This window comes from Harpia harpyja, chromosome 1 (genome assembly GCF_026419915.1).
Source record: "Harpia harpyja isolate bHarHar1 chromosome 1, bHarHar1 primary haplotype, whole genome shotgun sequence".
Lineage (NCBI taxonomy): Eukaryota > Metazoa > Chordata > Aves > Accipitriformes > Accipitridae > Harpia > Harpia harpyja.
In genome coordinates, this window is record NC_068940.1 from 105,949,199 (window position 1) to 105,972,267 (window position 23,069).

Sequence of the window (23,069 nt, forward strand, 5' to 3'; positions counted from 1 at the left end):
CTCTGTTCTGGCATTTTAAGATGCCAAATTTCCTTACGCTGTAAAGAACACCATTTCTAGCTTATACCTGGACAATAAAGATATAATAACCCTGCTGATAAATTTCATGGATAGAAAATTGATGGAATGTCAAATGCCAGTGAGGATGAAGCAGCCTGAATGACAAGATAAAAATCCAAAGCAAACCCATGTGCATAGATACAGCAATGTAAGCCAGAAGTCAAGTGGAGGATTTGGTACCCAACAAAGTCACAGGGGGCTTTATACTGGTATCAGTAGGACTCTGGGTCAGGTCCTGAGACTGCTTTTCCCACTGGAGTCTGATGCTCTTCATGCAGTGGGCCAGGGCCTTTGTCACCAAATCCCCTGGTCATGTCCCCTTCTGCAATCCCTGCCAGATCAAAGGCATCTCTAGTGCCAACTCTGCAGTTTGTGTTTTAGAAGTTTCAGTAACATGTTTCTCTTCTCCAGTGACACACATTTTCTGGGCTATTTTGCTGGAAAATAATGTCCTCTGCTTATTGACAAGAATGTATGAATATGAAGACAGGGAACTGAGCAACCACCTCAGTCTCTGACTCTGATCCTCCATCAGAGGCAACCCACATCAGTTGGAATGGCCAGGGACAGCCAGCTCTTCTCAGCTCATCAGCCTGTGTTTTCCACACTTGGGTTACGGACTTTGAAGAGTAATTAGAAAGTTACTCATCTGCTCTGCTATTGCCTAAAAACCTCTACAGGTCCTGTGGGACCTCTGTCATGTAAACTTAATCATTTCAGTGATATACAGTCTTGGCTCCCTTGATGGTAAATGGAGAGAGTCAAACACCACTGTCCCATCCTTATAAAGATACCTTCCCCAGCTCAAGTGGAGGACCTAACACTGCTATAATTATTCCGATTAAAGCTTATTGCACGCTGTCAAGTCACGTGCATTGTTATTTACAGCAGTCTGTGATGTGATTAAAGGAAAACCTCTAACCCTAGTTCAGTTTAAGAGGTGGCAAATGACCCTAGATGGTTTCTCTCCTTCTTTTGCTAATCTCCTTCCTGAATCAGAGAGACCACCCAACAAAAAACTAAAAGAGGTTTGGGCTATCTCAGGCCATACTCACTCCAGACAGGCTCGCTGATCCGCTGCTGAATGCCACAGATCTCCTTCACCCAGGAGTTCTTGATATTTACTGTACGTGCCTGAAGGAGGTACTTGCGGACCAAGTCTTCCCGTTCGTGCCAGATCTCAAACGCCCGGTCATCCCCTTCCACAAGGTCGTTCACATCTGTGTTGTTCAGCTGCATGACAGGAGGACAAGAAAGTCAACACACATCCTGTGTTCTTAAGGCTGAATTTCCCACAGCTAAAAACCCAGAGTTTAGGACACTTCAGATCTAGCCTTTGTGAACCAGAACTGTCTTCAATCACGGTTTGAAATGGAAACAACTATTAATCGCCAGCAAGTCTCCTGCTACCAGCGTGTGCCCTCTTTGGTGGACGTGAGTTGTGCCATTCCCATTAAAGCTATGTTAGATGCTCCAACAGCAAAAGGGATAATTTACACCGCTTCTAAAGATTTTTCAGATTGCATGAGCAAGGCAACGTGGCTTTGGCTGAACAGCAACCGGGGTCACTTTGCAATCCTTTCCCCACTATACTTGACTTTCTGGGTACCAAACAGACATTTTCCTGGGACTAATTATCGCATTTCAGGGAAGTAACTTCTGGCATTAAAGTGTATCCCAAGGGTAGGACACACTGCCCCTGCGATGCAGCGCTGTTGGGCCCAGGAACAACATGGTTAGGGGCTACATGAAAAGAAGTTACAGAGCAGGCACTCTCTGGACAAAGCATCCCTTTTTTCTTGGAAAATAACATCTGCCTATGAATATCAGTGAGGACAGTGATAAGGACTTTTCGAAGGCCCTGACTGGGCTTCGTCAAGAATTCCATGGGTTTTTTGTTTGGTTGGTTAGTTTTTACTGGAGTTGAGCATCTACTGCCTTGGCAAAACTCCTTCAGCAGTTTCCTGCAGTTTTAACCTGAGCCCTGAATGTCTGAAGATGAGCTGGTCAAACCCTTTGAATTTTTCATTTCTAAACAGGAATTGGTGTCAGGAAAGGACATAACCAGCAGAAAGTACCACTGGGAATGTAGCATATGATTAAAACAGCATTTCCTCCAATTTACTACCAACATTACAGAGTGCCAAAACCAAAGATCCACAAATACCAGCAAATACTATAGACAGCAAAATTTTGCGCATTTATGCAGTTAACTCAGTGAGCTAACAAACATGAATAAACACTTGTGCATGTAATCTCATTGCTTCACCGTAAAAATCCACCCATGCTTCTGACGGTTTCTGACATGTTTCTGACAGGTTTAACAGAGAGATTTTGGGGTAGACATAGATTCTACTTGTGGTTCAGAAACTTTTGGAAACAAAGCAATATCTCAAAAGGATTAGTGAAATGTCCCATTTAGATGACCAGAAGCTGGATATAAACATGAAGTTCTCAATGACAGAGAAATGCTCTAGGTGAGGTTATGATGGTCAGACCTTCATGATGTTCTTAAAGATGTAACTGTAGGTGTCTGTCTTTGTGTCTCGCTTTGGTTTGCAGATCACAATATAATTTTTGAAGAGGAAGACGTGTCTTTTGTGTCCTTTCCATGCCACTCTAGCTCCTGGAGCTCCTTCCCACACAATGAAGTGGCCCTGATAGGAAAAAAGAAGGAATAGCACATAGTGATAACTCTGGAATAATTACCACGATGATGTCCCACCATCATTTTTCAGTGAACAGATAACAAACGTTTACTATTACGTTGTCACCTTATGTGTCTCTAGTTTGTTACAGCACAGCAGACTGTTTCTAATGCTAAAGGTGATACATCAGACTGACAGCACCAACGGGGATGCACACAGTGGTTGTCATTACTTTGACCTTTAAATGGTATTCTTTGTTGCCAGAAAAATACAGAGCTCGTGTCAGGTAGGCACAGTCCACTAGTACTAGTGATAATGGAAAATTATATCCTGTGTGTTATACAGACACTTTATCCACTCACTTGGTCTCCTTCACCAGAGCAGGACATTCATTTCACGTACCTTCAGACACACACAGGTCAGTTAGTGACATGGGTTCCCCCTTGGCATCATTAGGGAGAAATAAGTGCTCTTGGGGTATGATTCACTGGACTCTTTTTTTTTTTTTTTTCCAGATGTCTAAATGTGGATAGATGAATCCCCACCAGAGGGTCTCACTATCACTGTAATTTAGTCTTACAACTCCATTCAACAATATACTGTGATTCCCATGGAAGACATAGGATACAAACAGGCAGAGTAAGTGACTTGCCCAGAATGACACAATAAGTCTACAAAGAAACAGGAATTTGAGTAAGGGTGCTGAAAGTCCCAGACTAATGTCCCAATAGCTGGCTCATCTTTTCTCTGCACTCCTAAAACACACATCTGTTTCATGAAAAAGACCTGGAGAAGCACACAGGTCTTTTGAAGATATATGAACAGCCGTGGGAGAACATCCATAATTTGATCTGAAGTTTTCACATGGAGCATATGCAACGTATGCTATACTACCTTGGACTGACATCCCAGCAAACTAAGCTCTTTGAAAGAACTGTGTCAAATGAAAGCATGTAGATTGAAAAGGCCCAGTGAGCTTCTAACACTTGAGGAATCAACATGAAAACCCACTGATGCCAGTAATTCCAGGAGTTGGCCCATGTGGCTTGCCAATAATAAGAGAGGAGGAGAAAAAAAGAAAATGCTTTAAAAATCATCTGGGGGCCCAGAACAAGTCTGTTCCTGTTTGATGAGCAGGTTGGAAAGGCCAATAACTACATTATGTGTGAATCGCTCCATAAGCATCTATGCTCTGGTGCTTCCAACTTTAATGAAGCCAGGAGACCCATCTCTCTGAACAATAAGAAAGGCAATAAGCAAATACTCTCTTCCAGATATGATTTCTAAAGAAGTGTCTTGTAGGACCTAAGGCTACTTAGAAACTAAGAAAGCATGCATAGCACTAATACTGACTGAGAAATTCCAGTTACCTGTCGGATGGGTTCACCAAGGCTTTCCAAGGTCCCTGGGTAATTCTCAATGAGTGAGACGTGGAGGTTGTTTTCTGCTCTTCGGGTGAGTGCAGACACAACGGCGTAAGCCTGCTCCAGCAAAGTGCAGTTTTGGCTATTTCTTGCTTTGTTTCGGATTAATTCCTGTATATGAATGAAAAAAATGTTACTGGGCGGTCAGAAAAAAACCCCAAAACATTTCCTTGATAGCCAAAGAGTTTCTCAATATCTGTTCCAGCTCTTTCATCTGAGCAACTTTTATCCCATTCTTTCACCATGTGCTGTTTAGCTACCGAAGTCTCTTCTTTCCTACCCGTTCTGCAGACTAGCTAGTCTGGCTTTTCCTTACATCAGTTGATATTAGACAAAGACAAAGTTGAAGCAAATACCAGATCTGCTTCAGTGGCTGAAAACTAAAAACCCCAAAGCAATCCTAAATGTATCCATTGCATTTCTCTTGTGCTTACCCTGATGATACCATGAGGCAAGCAATTCATGTGGCAGTGCTAAACCAAGGGTCATTATTAGATTAAAAACAAGAGAGGATGGAAAAAATATGAAATGGCAGTTATCCTTTTCTTCCACATTTGTTCCTGTTCCTCTCTTTTAGTAATGAAGGCATGCTCACTCTCTCTTCCAAGAGACCCTTTAAAGTGTTGGTGGTTGTGTGCAGGCAGGGGTTCAAAATTAGAAACTTAATTTGAACCTTCTTGAAACTATTCAAACTGCTCACTTCTGTAATGCTAGCATACAGAAATATTTTTGCAGTCGTCTTTCTGACTATCCTAGTGCTATTTCCCATGAAAAATACTCTTAAAAAAATGCTACTTTGAAACTTTCATTTGTGGTCTTGGCTAGAACCTGAGATAGTAGGACAGATGAAAGCTTGAAAGATGAAACATTTCAGGATGGTAGAATGGGGCAAAGCATTTAAGAAAACAAAAATTTCATCTTGCTATAATGTCAGTATAAAACACAAGGAGAGAAACTGGTAAGTTAGTATCTTACACATTGGAAATTGCTTTTTTTTATAACATACCTGTTGCAGAGTGTGAAGCAAATTCATACTTGTCTTGGATATATACATACATGTATTCATATATATATATATGTATATAAGTATATATTTTTATATATACACATAAGCATATATTTTTATATATACATATATGCATATATTTAAAGATCATTCAGATAAAGCTTGCTGAACTTTATGTGGTTGGAGACTGTGAACCTCTACCTGGATTTACATTTACAAAACTATTTAGAGAGCACCATCACTGGCAACGATTACTGTCTTTCTTACTCAAGCAGCTTTCAACTGTAGTTGCATCAGAAGAAAGCCAAATAATATGAAGTAAAAATAAAGTCTTTTTCTACACAAGCTGCACAGTGCAGAACATAAGCTTATCAGATGTAAGTGTATAACAAAAGCTCTTCACCTTGATTATAGTCTGATACTGCTGGATCCTGTTTATGGGTTTTTCCAGGTAGTGCTGCAGTGGTGGGATAAGTGGCTGTGAAGGATCTTCGTTAGTTAAAATTTCATCTGTGTATCTCTGAAAAAATACATAGAAGAACCAGGAAAGGTTGTTACAAAGAACAATAGAAAAGATTACTCCTTTGAAAATGCTCATTTGATGCTGGTTCATAGACCTAACTCAGCCAAAGTTGGAAAGCTCTACCAGACCTTACTACCCCATATTTTGGAGAGCTGTAACCCTCCCCCATCCTTTACCAGCTAGTTATTATTTTAGACTACAAGATGTCTGAAACACTGAATATGTCTGCTTTTCCAGTGCAGGACTGATGCTGGGGAAATGTGATGCAAATCTTGCGGAACCAGATGGTGCAAAAGGAAAGATCGGCATCTTTGGGGGGTGGGAGGGCAGGACTGGGTGAACTCGGTGCCAGCAACTGGTGCCAGACCTTGGTCGAGAGTGGTCCGTGTGTTTGGAGCCCAAGCGAGGGTCTTGGCACCGGCACCTGGAGTGGGAAGCACAGGTTATGGGGTCCATGTGCTAGGACATCAGCCACTGTGCTGGACATTTATCCATTCTGCTGACCTCGTGCACGTGGGTGCAACTCTGTGCACTTCACCGGCAAACTTTAAGCTGGACTAGCTGCAAGTAGGAGACCCAGGATCCGGGCATGGACGTTAGGGAGGCCGAGAGCTTGTGCTGATAATTTGAGGGATCTGTGAACGTGAACACGTGCGTTTGTTTTCTAGCGAGCATCAAGCCGGACTAGCTGGTGAGTAGGAGGCTCACGGAGAGGGTAAAAGCGCTCAGGACCTAGGCGTGGGTATCGGATGGACAGAGGGACCATGCTGCTACTCAAGGGATCCACGAACATGCATGTGCTCGTGGATCTGGAGTGTTGTGTGTGTGTTTTCACTAGTGAACTTCAATCCTGAGCAGCTGGAGCAGAGAAACAGGATTTTCCTATCTATACTTACGTTTTATGTGAGTTTGCTTGGTCTTACAATGTGGTGGCACTTAAAACATCCCTTAATTACAGTTACATAATTACAGCCACATTCGTATCTGTATAGTCTTTATAATATTCATAAATGCATAAGTATATGTAAATATGTTCTCATATTGATTGTGCTGCCCAGGAAGAGCTAGACAGTGAATACAAAATTATTATATTTAGCAATGATTTCCCACAAAAATATTTAATAACCCTTTTCAGGATCATATCTGTGATTAATAACTACATTTCTTGATGCAGTGGATTATAGGATGCATGTTCAGCAGGTACTTTGGCTATGTTTTACCTTGTAGAAATCCTGGACGGCTTTGCTGACAACAATCGACTCAGCCTGTACCCTCCCCACGAGGTACTGGATGTACTTATTAAACTCTGCTTCGTGCTTGATAAACCACATGGCCACATCATCATCAGTGTCACATTTCTGCAAGCCTTGGAGGAAGACACTGTGGAGACAAAGAAAAAAGGACATCTGAGGAGAAGGTGATGGAATGAGGCTAGAACACAGCCCCAGCAGCCAGACCTTTAAATCAGGCAATTTCAGGTTAACACACGTTAAAGGAAATGACAGGAGGAAATGAGGGATGTTGCCATGTTAGAATTAAACTTCTCAATGCGTTGTCATCCAGCATGATGCTGTCCCTCTTAGCTGGAACATGTGAAATGCCCTGCAAGGAAGGTAGAGATTATTTTCAAGGGCTTAGCTCAAGTTGGGAAGTTAACCCCTCCCCAGATTCTTTGCCTCAGTTTAAGGATCAATGAACCATCCACGTGAGTGAAGATAGAGATCCTCACTCTGTTTCACAAAGGATGTTGAGACAGGTTCACATGCACAAAGGTTTTTAGCAGTTGGTAGCTGATGACATATATCAGGTCTAGCAGTTGAAGTTACTTTTGGGGAAAAACAAAAGGAAAGGGAGAAGAAAGAGAGGGAGGAAAGAGAAGGGAAATCTCTTCTCATGGCCCAGCCAGGAAAAGTGCCAGATATCCCACATAAACGTCCTCCCCATTGCAGAAGTGGTGCCTCCCATAATGATTTCCCCAGAGTAACGATATATTTTTCATTGCAACCTGCTCGAACTCCTTATTGGTTGCTCCTGGTTACAATGCTGCTAGCACTGATCGGAGCACACGTTGATCGGGGAAGATACTACACATTCACTGGCTGTTGACCTTTGTGCATGCATATTATTGATGACCCCCAAGGTAAACCGAAAGTTAGGACCACAAAGTAGGAAAACAGGGAAGAAAGGGCGATCCTCATGCTGTCGGCAGGGACTTCCCATGAGAATGATCACTTCCCAAGAGAGCAAGGGTACCAAGGTGTAAAAGGAAGCCCCTTAGCAATGGAAAGCCTAAGGCACATAAGATATTGTACTACACCTCCTCTCCCTGGCAAGTAAAAGTATTTTAGCCTGGACCTTGGGAAGTCGCTCTGTGAACAGCAGATCTGCAGTAAATCCTTTCTTGGACTAGGCAGAGGCATTGTGCCACGGCGTTGTACCTGGGCAGCCTGCTACAGCTGGGTGTGTTTTGAATTCATGGGCACTGGCATCAGTTTTAGATGAATGTATGTCTCTGTGAAGACACCACTGAAGTGCCTGTAAGACCATGCTGCCTTTTTATAGTAATTCACTGTTTCTCTGCTAATTTTGCTTAAAAGTGTCAGAAATAAGCTGGACATATGAAGCCTTGAAACTCTGAAAGGTATTACGGGAGTCCCAGCCCTGTGCTCTGACTTAAGCTATGCCATCATCTATCATCCAAAAAGGACCATCAATTCCCTTGCATCTCAGCACTGCCAGTGCTCCACATCCTTCACAGTAATAATAGTTACCGTGGCTCTGACACCAGGTATGTGAGCCACTCTTTGGTCTCAGATGAAGGCACGTGGGAATGCCCACCTGGAATGGAAACGAGCAATGTCATCAATATTTCTGAAGATGGTGGATTTCTGACTGGCGACAGCTCCCGGGACATTGGGACAGGTCTCAGTGAACTTAAGATGATGAGTCTGGAGGAACTGTAGATCTTGAATGTAATCTTCTTCTGAGATCAACAGCTCTTGAATAAGAACACTGAAGGGAAGACAAATAGGCAAAAAGAAAGCACAGAACATCACAATTATCCTTGATACGCTGAAAGACTTCCTCAGATACAGGGCACCCCGAAGTATAGACATATTGAAGTTTAGGATTTTTGTGAAATCAGAGAGCTTCCAGAATTACATCATGTAAACCCCTTCTTTCAAGTCACCCGATATGATTTAGATTGCCTGGAATTTTCCTAGGCTGAAATCAATGGTAAAAATCAATCAAAGATAAAAAATTACAGGTCTGAGAGAATCAAGGGTTTGCTTGATTCTGGGAAAGGGAAGGTGGCAGGACTCAGCAGAACAAAAACAGTGACTCTGACGGAAGGGACTTAGATGCCAACATTCATGTTACTTCAGAAGGCAGAAAAACTCAAAGGTGCAAATACCAAATGACATAAGCTCACCTTAGCTTCCTTTTATATTCGTCTTCAGAAACAAACTCTCCAGGGAACTCAGGAGCTTCTGTTGTTCCCCACTCAGGTGACAACTATAATACAAGAAAAAAAAGAAACATTATTCTTTTAAGTTAACAGTGCTTTTATCAATGCACACTGAGGAATATTCCTTGTGTGTTCACAGTCCCTTTCAACAGTTCCTAAACCGGTGTGAAATGTATTTTTTGCTGGAGGATGATTAGGTCTTTCAAACCCAGACACCCCCACACACATACAGAAATGTTGTCTAATCAGAACATGAAAAATCCCAATCATGTTACAGGCCCCTTCAACAACCTCTTCATCCGTCACTCCTTGCAAAAGTGATGGCACTGAACTGCAACAGGAGCAAGTAATTTTACATGAGAAGTAAACACAGCGTGATCTGTCACCTTTAATTTTTTGTCCAGATAAGCTGGAGACACCCAACCCTGTCGAGAGGGGCTAGATTTTGTGGGTTTAGTCCTGACCAGCCACTTCAGAGGATGAGCTGAATCAAGGACTTCCACATATTGGCCTTCCTTCAAAGTGATGGTCTCCCTGTCAGGAGCAGCAGGCACGTAGTCAGCTGTGACCATGTAGACGTCAAAGATCTGCAAGCATGAAACAACAGTTATTGTGTGCTCTGAATATAGAATACAGTAACACCAGCAGAGTGTAAATGCTTATCTGTGTCTAATGTTTTATTCTCCAGCCCTTGTGCAGCAAACAGAATCACTGTTTGCATTTTGTAAGAAGACTAAGTCTCTAGGAGGCTCAGGCCATATTTTCAAAACTATCTGAGGTGTTTTGGATTTACACCATGAAGCAGTGGATTATTCTCCCAAGGCAAAACAAACAGTGGTCCTGAAAATGCCAAAGTAGGTTAACATTTCCAAAGTTTTAATTATCTTTTTTTTTTTTTTTTTTAGGAAGTGTTTGAAATGAACACCCAAAAAAGATCTAATTTTCACAAAATTCGCATTTTTCTCATGAAGAACTTCTTAACAAAATTCTGCTGACCAACTCTATCCAAGGCCACAGAAGATCGAGCTCTGAAGCTCAGCCACGGGAGAAAAAGGTACCACATAATGGGTATGCTTTGACCACGTTGACTTGAACAGTGAACATCAGAATTTGATTCTGTGTGCTCTGTATCACAGACCCAATATTTAGCTACTAAATATACCTACTAAAGTGAAGTACATCCCTAAAGGGGATGGAGATCCTTAAAACATAGGAGATTGGTCATTCTGAGTAAAGTTTTCTCCTTGTGTCAAACTTGTCCATAAAGATATCATACCTCTCCTCTGGAATCCCCATCTTCAGATTCAGAGGAGGACTCCTGAGCAATGGATGAAGGTCTGGATCGTCCGTGGCGAGGAGATGCAGAGGGAGTTTTTGATTCATCATCACTTTCTGCACCTGGCACTCGAAGTGTAGCTAAAAAGCAGAGCAACAGCAAAATGTGAAATAAAGATCTCCAATTTGAACATGAACCAAATCTATAATAATTTTCAATTTCATAAAAACAAATATTCCCTAGGAAGAGCATTTGTAGTATTTAGTGTGATCTCCTATTGGTATTTAGGATTACATAAATAATTGGGACGTTTTAATGCATGAGGTTGCATGCCTACTGCATGTATTGCCACTGCACTGCAAGAATATCTGTAGGAGAGGTAATACCTCTATTTTTGCTTGAAGATAAAGTTTTGCTACAAGATAACCAGTATATGATACACAAGCCAGGATTTTTCATTGAATTCAGCAAATCATTGGATTACTGCACAGCTGTGCACACTTTTCAGCCTCAACTTGGTTTTAAAATCCCAGTGTGAGCTAAAACTTGAAGATGTGGGAAGTCTTCAAACCAGGATTGCTTTCAGACTGAGGAGTGATGAATATCTGAGGAACTGCAAATACCTAAACTGTTCAAAATACACTTCCATTTTTACAACTTGCCCTCCACTCTAAAGCTTACAGTTACTCCTGCTTATTTAAACAAAAACTGTATGCATAAAATGGACATGAGCCATCTTAGTTTCCTGTAATAGCGCTTTTCCTAGTTCAAAACTGTAGACTGAGACATGCAGTGGATGGACTCTTACTAAAAATTCTTAGTCCTCATCATTTTACAAATGTTCATATGTTTATGTAGGATGACTGTCTCAAAACCTGCTTCATAAATCTCACTGATGTTTAAAGTCCAAATGATACCTGAAAAAAAAGATTGCGTATTTTTCTACACTAATTAAATTGTGTTTGCCAGGTTCCTTACCCTGACTTATTTTTGCAGATACCATTTCTGAGATATGTGAGGTGAGTTTCTGGAAAAACTCTTCTGAGCCAACATCAGCTAGTGAAATAGGGCTTTTGGGTACACCTTCTCTACCGGTTTCAAGGTCTCCTGGAAAAGAGAGAATTTTCTATTAAGCAGGCAATGTCATTGGAAAGTCATCTTTTTTGAGTAACAAAAGCTTCTGAGGAAGGAAGGTCTAATTTTCTTCACTTCCCCTGTTTTTAAAACTGTGCTTGCTCATATTTCATCCAAATAATTCACCCTTGAACAGAGACCAGTCCTGAAAAGTTCCAACATTTCAGATATAGTTTCAAGAAAACAGGACAAAAGTAGGTGGTAATCATGGAATACATAGACAATCTCAGCTGTAGATGTGAAGGGCAGGAGTAGAAGAAAGAAAATAGCTTCTCTTACCTTCTCCTGTTTCAGAGGGATGAATAGCTCTGAAAAAGAAAGAGTAAAGCGGAGTTAAAAGTTAAAATAAAATGTGTAGTAAGGAGAGCTAAATGAGAAAACCCCCTTTCTTCTCCCACCTTGTACGTGAAGGCTGGAAATACCTAAGTTAGGTCTCTGGTTTGGACTGCAGGTGCTGGTAGCCGATACTCACCAGGGCCACTGTAAGAAATGAGAATTAGGGCACCTGGCTCATATGGGCACAGAATCACTTGGGTGTCTTAGCCTTTGAGCCAAATCCCATCTGAGAATTCTCACTCTTCCTGACTTTTATTTCAAACTGTTGCTTGAGAAGAGCTGGCTGCTCAGGGAGTGGGTTGCAGAACAGGGTAGCCTCCATCTCCCTGGTGCTACTGGGACTTTATTCCCAGCTGACACTGAAATAAAACTATTCGAGTTGGAGACATTATGTCAAGTGGAATCTGTAGTCTGAGTCAATTTTTAGTGAACTAATGCTCAAAAATTTCCAGCGGTTTCATCAGGAAACCAAGGACTGGAGAATTTGCAGGTGCTGTGGTCCTGTCAAGTGATCTGCTCCCATCACATCAGGAATGCCCGTGTGCTGGGGAAGCAAGCTGACTACTGGTACTGCAGTGGTTTTGAGGTCCAAAGAGACCCTTGCTACACTGACAGCTTTTACCAGCACCAAATTCATTCGCGCCAGCAGGAAAGGGGCAGGAGACTATATTGCCAGCACTGACTGAAAATGGCTTCACAGACGTGAAGAACTACCAGCTCTTGCTTGCATCTGATGAAGAGTGTTTGTCGTGTTTCCCAAGACTACCTAATATCCTGAAGTCAACATCTCTGCTGTTCCTGTGGTTTTGGAGGCAGGACATAAATTGTCATTGCACAAGCTGATCTGCCCCAATTCTCTGTTAGTACATAGGAAGCAGGAGGAACCTCACTCCACTTGATATATGATAAACCATATATCCCTAAGTATGCCTAACAGAGCCTAGGCACACCCTAGGGACAGGTTGCAGTGGAATAGCTGAATTCACACTGCAGCTTGCTTCACTTTCTTTGCACTTCAGAGGAAGACTGGTCAAGCCTTTTAGGCTAGACATATTCTAGAAGCTAATGTGTGTTCAGGTGGATACCACTTTTCAGGCTGTGTCTGCCTAGTATCCAAGTCAAGAACGGCAAATTGAGGAGGTTATTCTTCAGGTGCATTTGTAAACAAGAAGTTTGTGAACAGATCCTTTTCATTTACTTCTTTTTCTGTGAAGCATCAGTGTATTTCAAAGTTGGCAAGTAACAGTGACACCTTGACCCTGTGAATACTTTTGGCATTCTGCTTAGGAGATGAAAAAGTAGCAAGAGTTTTATATGACCTACCCAATTTTATTTATTTATTTTTTCTTTGTTCCTATCCTCCTTGATAATCAAGCATAAATGGCTGACATTGATACTAGAGTATTTATAGCACTTTCCATCCTAGGACCTCAAACTATTTTAACTCTGGTGTTGAAACATGAATATAAGATATGAACACTGCCTAAAAGTGACTCTTGGGAACTTCTACAGGGTGGTACCTGCATTGCTCCACTTCGGCCTGGGGGGCCAACCACTTACCCCAGTGTGGTCATGATGGCTTCTGACACCATCACGCGCTCCTGGGTCAGAACTTCAGCCTCTTTCACTGCAAGATTAGGGTTTATCATCAGAGGACAGAAGGCAGAGAATGTTCTTTTTATGTATTTAATGTAAGCACATTTTCTAGACATGGATTACTGGGAACACTGGAATACTGAATCTGCCCTGTTAGCAGCTCCTAACCTGGGAAACCTACTCTCAACTCATATGATGCAAATAGTTTGCTCCTCTCCCTGTTCATGTAGATGTATGATTGCCCGATTTCTCCACACTGCTCAAGCTATGCTCCTCTAGCTCTTGGTACAATAAAACTGTGGGATGAAAGGAAGGATAACAGAAAAATGGAGTCCTTCACAGTGCGGCCCCTACTCCCAGCTTATATTTGCTTGTCCCCTGTCTTACTGAAGGAATTGTGCCAGAAGAGGCCCTGGAAAGCTCTGCAAAAGGGGAAGCAAATTACTCTAGCTGCCTTAAGGCAATTCTACAGTGCCAAATACCTTAGCAGAGTGAAGAACTCAAAATAATTTTTCAAATGGTGACTTTTTCTAGTTACTTTACATTGCCTTTCTTCCTTTCTTTTCCCTTTGTGCTTAATTTGGTTGTTTCTTAGACTTGTCTTCTGTTGATACAGAAAAGGTGCTGCTGTTAATCCAAAATAGGGTCAGAAATCTAAATTACTATAGAAGTAACGAGTGTGATCATTTGCAAGACAAGCAAAGTCATGGCTAATCTTGGGAAAATGCATTTTTTTTCAGTTGCTTTTCTCTTAGGCACTGTATAAAAGGTAACATAGAGAATGTGTTTGTATTGTAACAAAGATTTACCATCTGCGACTTCCAGGGTGGCGGTGCAGATGGACTGGCCAGCCTTGTTGGTAGCAATGCACGTATAAGCTCCACTGTACTTCTTTTTAACATCCAACAGGATTAGACTGTGATGCATATTTGAACTGGCAAGTTTATATCCAGGAGTGTCTGGTTTGATCCACAGGATATCTTCCTGAGACTCTTCTTTCAGCCAAGTAATAGTTGGGGGTGGATGTCCTAAAGGAAAACCAATGCAAGGAGCTTTAATTTTCCTAATGGTGTTCCGTCCTTACCGTTATGAGCCATGTTGTGAATAAATGCTATTTTGATCTGTTTCCTGATGCTTTCCCAACAATAACAGGCATAATATATAATAAAGAAACATAAACCTTTCTACAGCACACTCATAAGGACATTAAACCTTTTTGTAAAACCAAAACTGTTAATCAACACATTTTCATGAGACTAATAAGTGTTACTATCCCTATTTTTACATACAGGAAAGTGGAGAAGAAGATGAATAAGACGCTTTTCTGTAAAGCACGTAAAGTCTCTTACAAAGTTGGGAGTAGAGTCCCAGACTTCAGATACAGGAGATGAGGTTGCAATGACTTGGGCCAGAGAAAGTCTAGAATGTGTCATGAAGTTGTGCAATTTAAGTGTTATGCAGAGAGGCAAGGTATCTATCCACTTACCTTCAACTTTTACAGATAATGTGATGCTTGCACCTTTTTTCACCTTTTTATTAGTAAATCTTTCTAGGAATCTTGGTGGTATCAGCTGCTCATGGGAATCTGAAAATGACATTATTGGTGAAACGTGGTGACACCTTCTGTGTGAGTTTAGACTACTGAAAAATTCCTAGGGGTTTCTGTCACCACCTGCTATGGCTTCTCTCACCTGTTTCTGATGGCTCTTCTTTCTCATCAGGATCTGTATAACACAAGAAGAACAAACAAAATGACAAATACCTTTCTGTCCATGAGTTGAAGAAAAAAAAACCAAAATCAAAACCAAAACCAAACAGTGATTCCAGGGGATTACTCCTTGCAGGATATGTGACACAGAAATGTTAGTATAATTTATAGAGGCCCTCAGTTTTAAGAAAGTGAACCATTAAAGTTAATGAGGTTGGGCAGGTATAAAATCTATGTTTATGAGACAACAGTCAGACCCTAGAGAAGTGACATATCTCATCTTCAGGACACACTGTAAATTTATAGGTGAACCAAGATTAAAGCGTGTCATCTTTTATCTACAGACTTCCCTGCCTTACTTGACTTACCTTGGTAGGCTTTTGAAGAAAAATAACTACATAAAATGGAAAGAGCCACTGGAATAGAGAAAAGCAGGTGCCAAAAATAGGCCAATACCTACCTTTGACTAGCAGCCTGGCTGACGAAAATGCAGAACCAGCAGAATTGATGACAAATATTGAGTACTGGCCAGCATCTGCCTTAGTGACGTCACGAATTTCCAGTGAGTGGAATTCCTGTTTATCAGTCTTCAGGATGCGATCCGAGGCTTTTAACGGCTGTCCGTTTTTGAACCAATAGAGACGAGGGTGCGGGTACCCTGCGAGGAGCAGTTACAGACATGGAGAACAGAATGCATTGGCAACATCGATTTAGGAGCATCTCCAAACAGGCAGATCCTTCTGAGCAGAAGCTAAGGAATCCTCAGGTCTGCCCAGGGCTGCTGTTTCAAGGATTTATCCCATTAGGAATGGCTGCAAATTCATGAAATTCTATTTATCTGCTCAAGTTCTTTCCTCTCTCTTCAGTTTCTGGCACTCCCCATATTGGCTGCATGTGCAAATGCCTTCCAGGTTGGAAAGGTAACACTCAGGTCCGATTTGCAACGTACACAAAGAGAAAAGTTGAAGCCGAAACAGTTCGCATCATTTTTATAGGCAGCAATCAGAGAAAATAGGGGAATCTCTACCTCTCCCTACCACAGACAGTCAACACCGGGAGGACATTTTGGGAGTTTTTAGGTTGTAGCAGCAACCCCCTCAGAGAGTAAGGCAAATCCAGGACTGTTTCATTTATTAAAGAGAAAAAAGGACACCCTCACTATCTTTTTTTCATTCCTTGTTGCTCCTCCATAACTAATGCTCAGAGAATTACAGGACTCTGTTTTCAGAAGCGTATGCCTGTAATTATGCCTGGAGACATGGACACAGAATGAGACACTTAATCTGCCTGAGTCTGCTGCAAAATCAATGTTCATCAGCACGAACACATCCTTCTAGCTGGTTTGTGCAAACATGGTACAAGGTGTACGGACTGGACTCACAGCTGCAGAAAAGCACATCGGAAAAACTTGTCCAGCACTTCAACCTGACAGCAGGTCGAAGTGACAGTGACTGACAGTGCTGTGGGCTCCCCTCACCTTTCACCTTCAGGTGAAATTTAGCCAGTGATGTTCCAGGTGCCACATGAATGTCATGAAGCTCATCGAAGATCTGGGGCAATTGCTCCTCCTCAGTGGTAGATTCCTCCTGTTCTCGGCTAAGAAGCAATTAGAGAGAAGAAAGTCAGCAAGCCAGAAAAGAGTTAGGAATCATAATCGCCTATTTTAGGTTAATTCAGTCTGTGGGTTTTGTCATCATGACAACAGATTCAGCACCATATGACATTAAAAGTAATCGACTGATACCATGAAGAAATATCCAAGCTAGCCCGAAGGCAGCCAGAGCATGTTTACACATGATAAATGTCCAGCTATTGCAGTTATTGCGTCTTGGCTGGTCTAGCTGTTCCTTTATGACATTAAATTGGCCCTGCTAGATATAGCAAAACCAGGCTTGACAATAATATACACGTTGATCTTATTAAGTCAGAAGTTAGAAAGAGCTACAGTTCAAAATTTTACCTTGAAATATATTCTTTGGCACTGTAGTAAGAAGATGTCTCTGTTGCATCTGCTGCTGTCTCATAGTCAGTGCTGGTCACTGTTAAATGGAAGAGGAAGTCTTTTCTATAATCCAAGCTTTGAAACTATTTTTCTTACTATAATTATAGTTTCCCTGCTGATTTGAGTGAGTGGCAGGTTGATTTCACACTGCTACTGCAGCAGGAACCCACATGTCCCTGGATTATGGAAAACACCTCTGTTTATTTGAAAAGCTTTGCTCTGAGCCTTGCCTTGGAGTTGGCAAAACCCAACTGAACCCAAGAGGTTTGCAAGTGAAACATTTTGTGGGCAATGTATACTTTTTTTTAAATGTAAATGGTGTTTTTCTTGAAAAAAAAAAGTATCCATCTCTCAGCAGGACCCCTTCCCTTGGTTTTTCTACAGTGACTTTGAGACTTACAATCCACTCGAAGCTCAGCCTTGGTTGAAGCAACTCCCATGTTGTTTTCAGCGAGGCAACGGTAAACACCCATGTCAGTGGGGACCACAGCTGTGATGATCAGCTGATGGCACCCTTCCTGGTCCTCATTGATCATGTAATGATCGTTTTCTTCAATAGCTTTCCCATCCTTGAACCAGCGAACCGTGGGGAGCGGTTTGCCAACGACAATGCAGTCAAAGCTGACTGGATATCCATCTTGTACCTCTTGGTTTTGGAGCTCAGTCATGAACATGGGAGCTAAAGTCCGGGTAGTTAGGAGAGAAGAAAGGAAAAAGGTTGTGTTAAAAGAAGTATTTTAAGAGCACTGCTGCCCAATGCCTAAAGACTTCTGGTTTCTAGGTTTTTTTTAATTGCAGAATGATCTCTTTTCTCTATGACAACAGTCAAGAAGAAACTCCCTGACAAACACTATGAAGATATTCCATAACGCCATAAACATCGCAGTACCAGAGCTGCAAACTACACAGTGCCTCTGTTCCTCTCCTTGCTGAAATGTCTTGTCTCCCTCAGGACTGTTCTGAAAACAGATTCATTTATTTAAGTATTATAATAATCATAGCATTTATGGCCATATTATTGTAGTAGGGGACATTTCTATTGTGAAAAGCAGCTTTGTAGATAAGTCAATACTTTGCAACCCCTCCTTCATCACTAAGCTCCCTCCTCTCCCTCAAAATGAAAAAGAATAAAAAATTCATTGGTTTTTCCAAAAGTGCAAATTTTCCAGAAAATTATCTGCACCAAATGAAAAACAAAGGCTTTTTTGAAGTTATTCATGAGTGAAAAGGTAACATGATGACCTGCTCCAGCTGCCTTTTCCAAAGAATAAACAGGTTTGCTTCACCTACCTGTATCAGAAGTCAGCAAAGGTGGTGGAGGTCTCACTACTGGTGGTGCAAACTTCCCATGGGTGGGTGGTGTTGCTTTCCCAATACGCAATTCAATTTTTTTAGGGCCTTGTTCCAAAATGTCAATGTCCACGGGAATTCCCAGAGCACCAAACATCTCTCTGAATCGAGCGGCAGCAGTTTTTGCCTCGGACAAAATTTCAAACTTGATGTAGATGTACTGGTCATCCTCACGATACGTCTGATGGTCGACCACCTCTATCTCCCCTTCATCTGCACTGACAAAAAGCTCTTCCTCCACATCAGATATCTCTGTTGAGATCTTGGCCTTGAAGAGTCTATGAAGTCTCCTTCCTGCTTTACGGAAAGCATCATCCAGCTCACTGCTGGACGAGCTCTCTGTCTCGCTGTCAGTGCTCTGTTTAACCTGCTTCTCCTCCTGAAGAACTTGAGGTTCCTGAGCACCAATAACCACCTTAGCACTGTGTGAAACCTTGCCAAATTTATTGGATGCCTCACAGGTGTATTTACCTGCATCTTTCCTGTCCAGGCCAGTGATAATCAAAGAGCAGGTCCCATCACTGTAATTGTCTATGTGATAGTAGCGACCGTCTGAAAGCTCTTCCCCGTCTTTCAGCCAACGGACTTTCATGTCAGTTTTGCTGTGGGCCACACACTCAAGGTGGAGAGTGCTTCCAGGCTCACCAGAGAAATCTTTGAAGGCCTCAGTAAACACTGGGCACTCTTGTTGCTTGATCTCTTTCCTGACCTTGTAGCCTTTGAAAGCAGCTTGGATCTTCACAGCGGCCTTGTTCATGGAAGGATCATCTAAATCTGGTACTTCTGGTTCAGCTGGTTTAGCAGCTGGGGCAGCCACAACAGTCTCCACACTGGATTTCTCCCACTGTTTCCGTAATTTGCCTGTGGGAATGGATTGAACCTTGCTAGTCACACTGACGCTTGCCTTCCCGGCTTTCTTGAGGTAGTTTACTAGCGAAGGAGTCCCAGCTCTAGATTCATCATCTGAGCTTGTGAAAGAGAAATCTGCTTCTCCTGTCCTAGCCAGCTCATCACATGTGGAGTACTCCTCTGAGTAATAGTGAGACATCTCCGCTTCCTCCTTCCTCAACTTCTGAAGCTTCTCATCCTCTTCAGGCACCTCGCTGATGGAATCCAAGGTGGGCTCCCGGCTCATCCGGCGTTTCTTGGCCAGGGCTTCCCAAAGGAGGTGAAGATCTCCTTCCTGAGCAGCCTCAGGGGGCAAGCTGGGCTGGACATGGCCATCCACAAGCTCTTCTGGTTGGCTTGCAGAGGGTGCTTCCTGGGCAATCTCTTTTAGCATTGTCACTGTGGGAACTGAGAAGAATTAAATTGATGTTGAAAGACAATGTCTGTGAGTAAGCTTTGAGAAAGCACATGGAAATATTACTCTAAAGTCTGGGCGGAAGAGTATCAGTGGCATTTAACTAAGCATTCTGTTGAGCACAAACTATGAATTTAATATAACTGGACATGGTCCTGGGCAACTTGTTCTAGGGGACTCTGCTTTATGCGAGGGGTGGACTACACTGTCTTCAGAAGTCCTTTCCAACCTCAACTATTCTGTGATGCTATGTAGGCACTTAAAACATGGCCAAACAACAATTTTTTTATCCTTCACACACTTGAACCCAATAAATAAATGTCTGCCCTTCTTAAACGTTGCAGTTGATGAATATCTAGTTAAGACTGTCAGTGGAACCTGGTCATCCTATGCTCATCCATCATGCTCATCCTATTTTACAGCTAGACAGGGCTTCACTGACTGTCTTGAATAGACCTCCACTGGCTATAATAGGAGCTGAGACTCGCACCTCACATGGAGGTACCTACCTGTTTAGATTTGTCTAAGTCTGAAGGTTGTGACTCACCCTCTGGGACACATTGATCTGCCTCTGCATAGCGCCCTGTGCCTTTTGAGATGCTCCAGGCTGTCTGGGACATCTACATGTGGCTCTCAGATACAACACAGGACCTATGAGTGCTCTGGGTCCCTTTGGAGAAGGAGGTGGAGGCCAGGGGTGATATCCTGAAGTGCCTCAAAGGCACTACATGCCTGTGTGTGGGCCACTGAATCCCACCTATAGGGCACAATTCAGCTTCCTAAACACTATGACCCAAAGCCATTTGGGATGTCTAGGACAGGGGACTGGCAGATACTATGCAGAACATATGAAAGAGTCTTCGCTTTCTGAGATGGTAGCTGAAGGCCAGGGAGGATACACTAAGACATCTCAAAAGGTACCAGAAACCCATGTAAGGCAACTGTATCCCACCTTAAGTATCGGACTCAGGAAAAATCTTATCTGAGCAGCTCAAAGCTGTTAGGGATTCAGAAACATACTGGGCAATACCAAACAGGAAGATAACAATTCTTTGTGGATTTTAGACACAGCTTGTAAAAGAAAATGAATTCCAATCCACGCTGTGGATCTGCCCCTGAATGTCCATAAGCAGAACTGATTTAACATCACAGGAATGCACTCTCTGTACCTTCAAGACACAAGCTGGCAACAGATTTGACTTCTGGAGAAACCATGCAGGTGTATGTGTCCTGATCTTCAGGTTTAAATGCATGGATAATGAGTATCTGCTTTGTTCCATCAGAGAGGATCTCATATCTTCCTCCAGCTTGTATTTGTTCTTTTCCTTTGAACCATGTCACTCTCTTTTCAGTTTCACTTGATAATTGGCACTCCAAGCGAGCCACCTCCCCTTCTGAGACTGATCCTCCCACCAAAGGATGGGTGACTGTAACTGGAGGCTCTGTAATTACAAAAAAGTGAATTAACACAAAGAACATATCGTAATCTGGCTTTAAAGCACTCCAGATCACTCTGTAAATTATCTAAGCATCCCATCCTTCATTTATAGATTCATTGGCTGTTGTAGACAACCAAAGAAAAAAAGAAGTTACGGGAAGCATCCAAACTTTATACTTCCAAAGATAACACCAAAATAACTGTACAAGCTCTCCCAGAGGTTAAACCAGCTCCATTTAAATATATACATGCAAAAGTGGTTGCATTTTTCACATTCCTGTGTTTATTTGCAGATCTTCATATACCCATCAGCAGCATTCAAAGAGTCCTACAGATTCTAGCAGATCTTAATGTTTAGAAGGAAGAAGTTCTGAAGTAAGACAAGAAAGAAACAATAAAAAGAATAAAAAAGAAAAGAGATTATTAAAAGTGGCATTCATCCCAGTCTTGAAAGTAAAAAATGTATTATATATTTATGCTAGTTTAGGAAGAGTTTAAAAATTCTCAGAAAGCATAAAGAATTTTTAAAATAAAAATTCTCTGTATCTTCTTTACTTTGGAATGAGGCCTGACAATGGCATGCTGTTTGTATGACAGCGATACTCAAAATGAAGTCAAGACAAACACGTTAAACGTGGAGAGGTTGACTGGGTTGTAAAGCACACAACTGAGTTCCCAAAAGCAGCACACTCCTGACCATGATCTGCCCCTCTGCACATTTCATCAGGGTGAGGGGACCGCTGCCCAAAACACCTTGGGTTTGTTGTAGACAAAATTGACATATGCAGAGTTATCAGCATCCAGCTGACACACTGGCAGTTGTTATGTTGCAAAAAGAGGATTTATTATTATTGTTATTCTCACTTCGAGGAATTAGTTGGGCACTCAGATATCACAGAAAGAGTTGCAAGAAAAGAAAGATTGAGGGAGTGGCTCTCCATCCCACTGTAGCTTCCAAAGTTTCACCAACAGACAGCAAAGGTACTGTGTCCTCCAGCATTTCTTTGTGGGGGTTATTGAAAAAGATATGCAAATTATATGAGAGAGGAAGATGGGTGAAGAAGACAACACTGCCCACCCACTGCATTGGTACCAGGGTCTTGGTTACTCCAAATGCATTCCAACATGCGCCTTTTGACTCATTCCATCCTAACTCCATCGGAAAAGAAACTCATGGTGACCAGACAACACATGGATGCAGTGCAGGCTGCAAGACAGCTTGGTGCGGTTTGGAGAAAAAAGTGTTGAGTACTAACAACGCAGGAGGTTTTGTTTGTGGCAGCCCAGAACAATTTTTCCAAGCTCTTTCTCCTCTATTGCGTTGGCAGCAAAGCACTGAAAGACGTTGCAGAGTGAACTCTTCCAGGAGATGCCTGGAACGGGTGAAGCAGGCATGCCATGCGAAACACAAGGTCTACAGCAGCTTGCGGTCGTCCATGGGAGCATCTCTCCATTCTCACCTAGCCGCACCATCTGAGGGAAGTGCACCGGCTCACTCGCCCCAACTTTGTTTATAGCCGAGACACGGAATCTGAAGGGTTCGCCCGGGGTGAGATCGTCCACCACAAACTCCGTGTTTTGGATAATGGCCTTGCTGCAGGACTGCCAGCCAATACCTGGGATTTTCCTCTCCACGTTGTAGCCTAGGATGTCACAACCACCGTCGCTCAACGGCTTGTACCAAGACAGAGTTACAGAGTGACTGTTCTTACTTAAAACTTCTGGTTCTTCAGGTGGATCGGGGTGGGCTGAAGGCACAACAGAGGTCCCGTGATGTACGACATGAGCAATAATCC

General features: G+C 42.3%; 1 protein-coding gene across 17 annotated transcripts in view; it reads right to left on the reverse strand.

Moving 5' to 3' along the window:
* OBSCN (obscurin, cytoskeletal calmodulin and titin-interacting RhoGEF) overlaps window positions 1-23,069 on the reverse strand; it is a 194,269-nt gene that overhangs the window by 49,439 nt on the left and 121,761 nt on the right. For 15 of the 17 annotated variants that reach the window (XR_008238302.1, XM_052808313.1, XM_052808371.1 and 12 more), the window contains 22 exons: window positions 22,734-23,021; window positions 21,005-21,277; window positions 18,473-19,828; window positions 17,583-17,861; window positions 17,141-17,219; window positions 16,658-16,776; window positions 15,641-15,838; window positions 15,164-15,196; window positions 14,959-15,057; window positions 14,282-14,500; window positions 13,437-13,503; window positions 11,820-11,848; window positions 11,385-11,513; window positions 10,407-10,546; window positions 9,517-9,717; window positions 9,095-9,177; window positions 8,500-8,673; window positions 6,882-7,041; window positions 5,542-5,658; window positions 4,079-4,243; window positions 2,559-2,717; window positions 1,116-1,293 (listed from right to left, as the gene is read on the reverse strand). Coding sequence is in view for 16 of the 17 variants with exons in the window: in XM_052808313.1 (XP_052664273.1) it covers window positions 1,116-1,293; window positions 2,559-2,717; window positions 4,079-4,243; window positions 5,542-5,658; window positions 6,882-7,041; window positions 8,500-8,673; window positions 9,095-9,177; window positions 9,517-9,717; window positions 10,407-10,546; window positions 11,385-11,513; window positions 11,820-11,848; window positions 13,437-13,503; window positions 14,282-14,500; window positions 14,959-15,057; window positions 15,164-15,196; window positions 15,641-15,838; window positions 16,658-16,776; window positions 17,141-17,219; window positions 17,583-17,861; window positions 18,473-19,828; window positions 21,005-21,277; window positions 22,734-23,021 (4,545 nt within the window). In the remaining variant the exon portion in view is untranslated. The remainder of the gene's footprint in view (window positions 1-1,115; window positions 1,294-2,558; window positions 2,718-4,078; window positions 4,244-5,541; window positions 5,659-6,881; window positions 7,042-8,499; window positions 8,674-9,094; window positions 9,178-9,516; window positions 9,718-10,406; window positions 10,547-11,384; window positions 11,514-11,819; window positions 11,849-13,436; window positions 13,504-14,281; window positions 14,501-14,958; window positions 15,058-15,163; window positions 15,197-15,640; window positions 15,839-16,657; window positions 16,777-17,140; window positions 17,220-17,582; window positions 17,862-18,472; window positions 19,829-21,004; window positions 21,278-22,733; window positions 23,022-23,069) is intronic. The other 2 variants (XM_052808380.1, XM_052808321.1) reach the window with 1 other exon arrangement.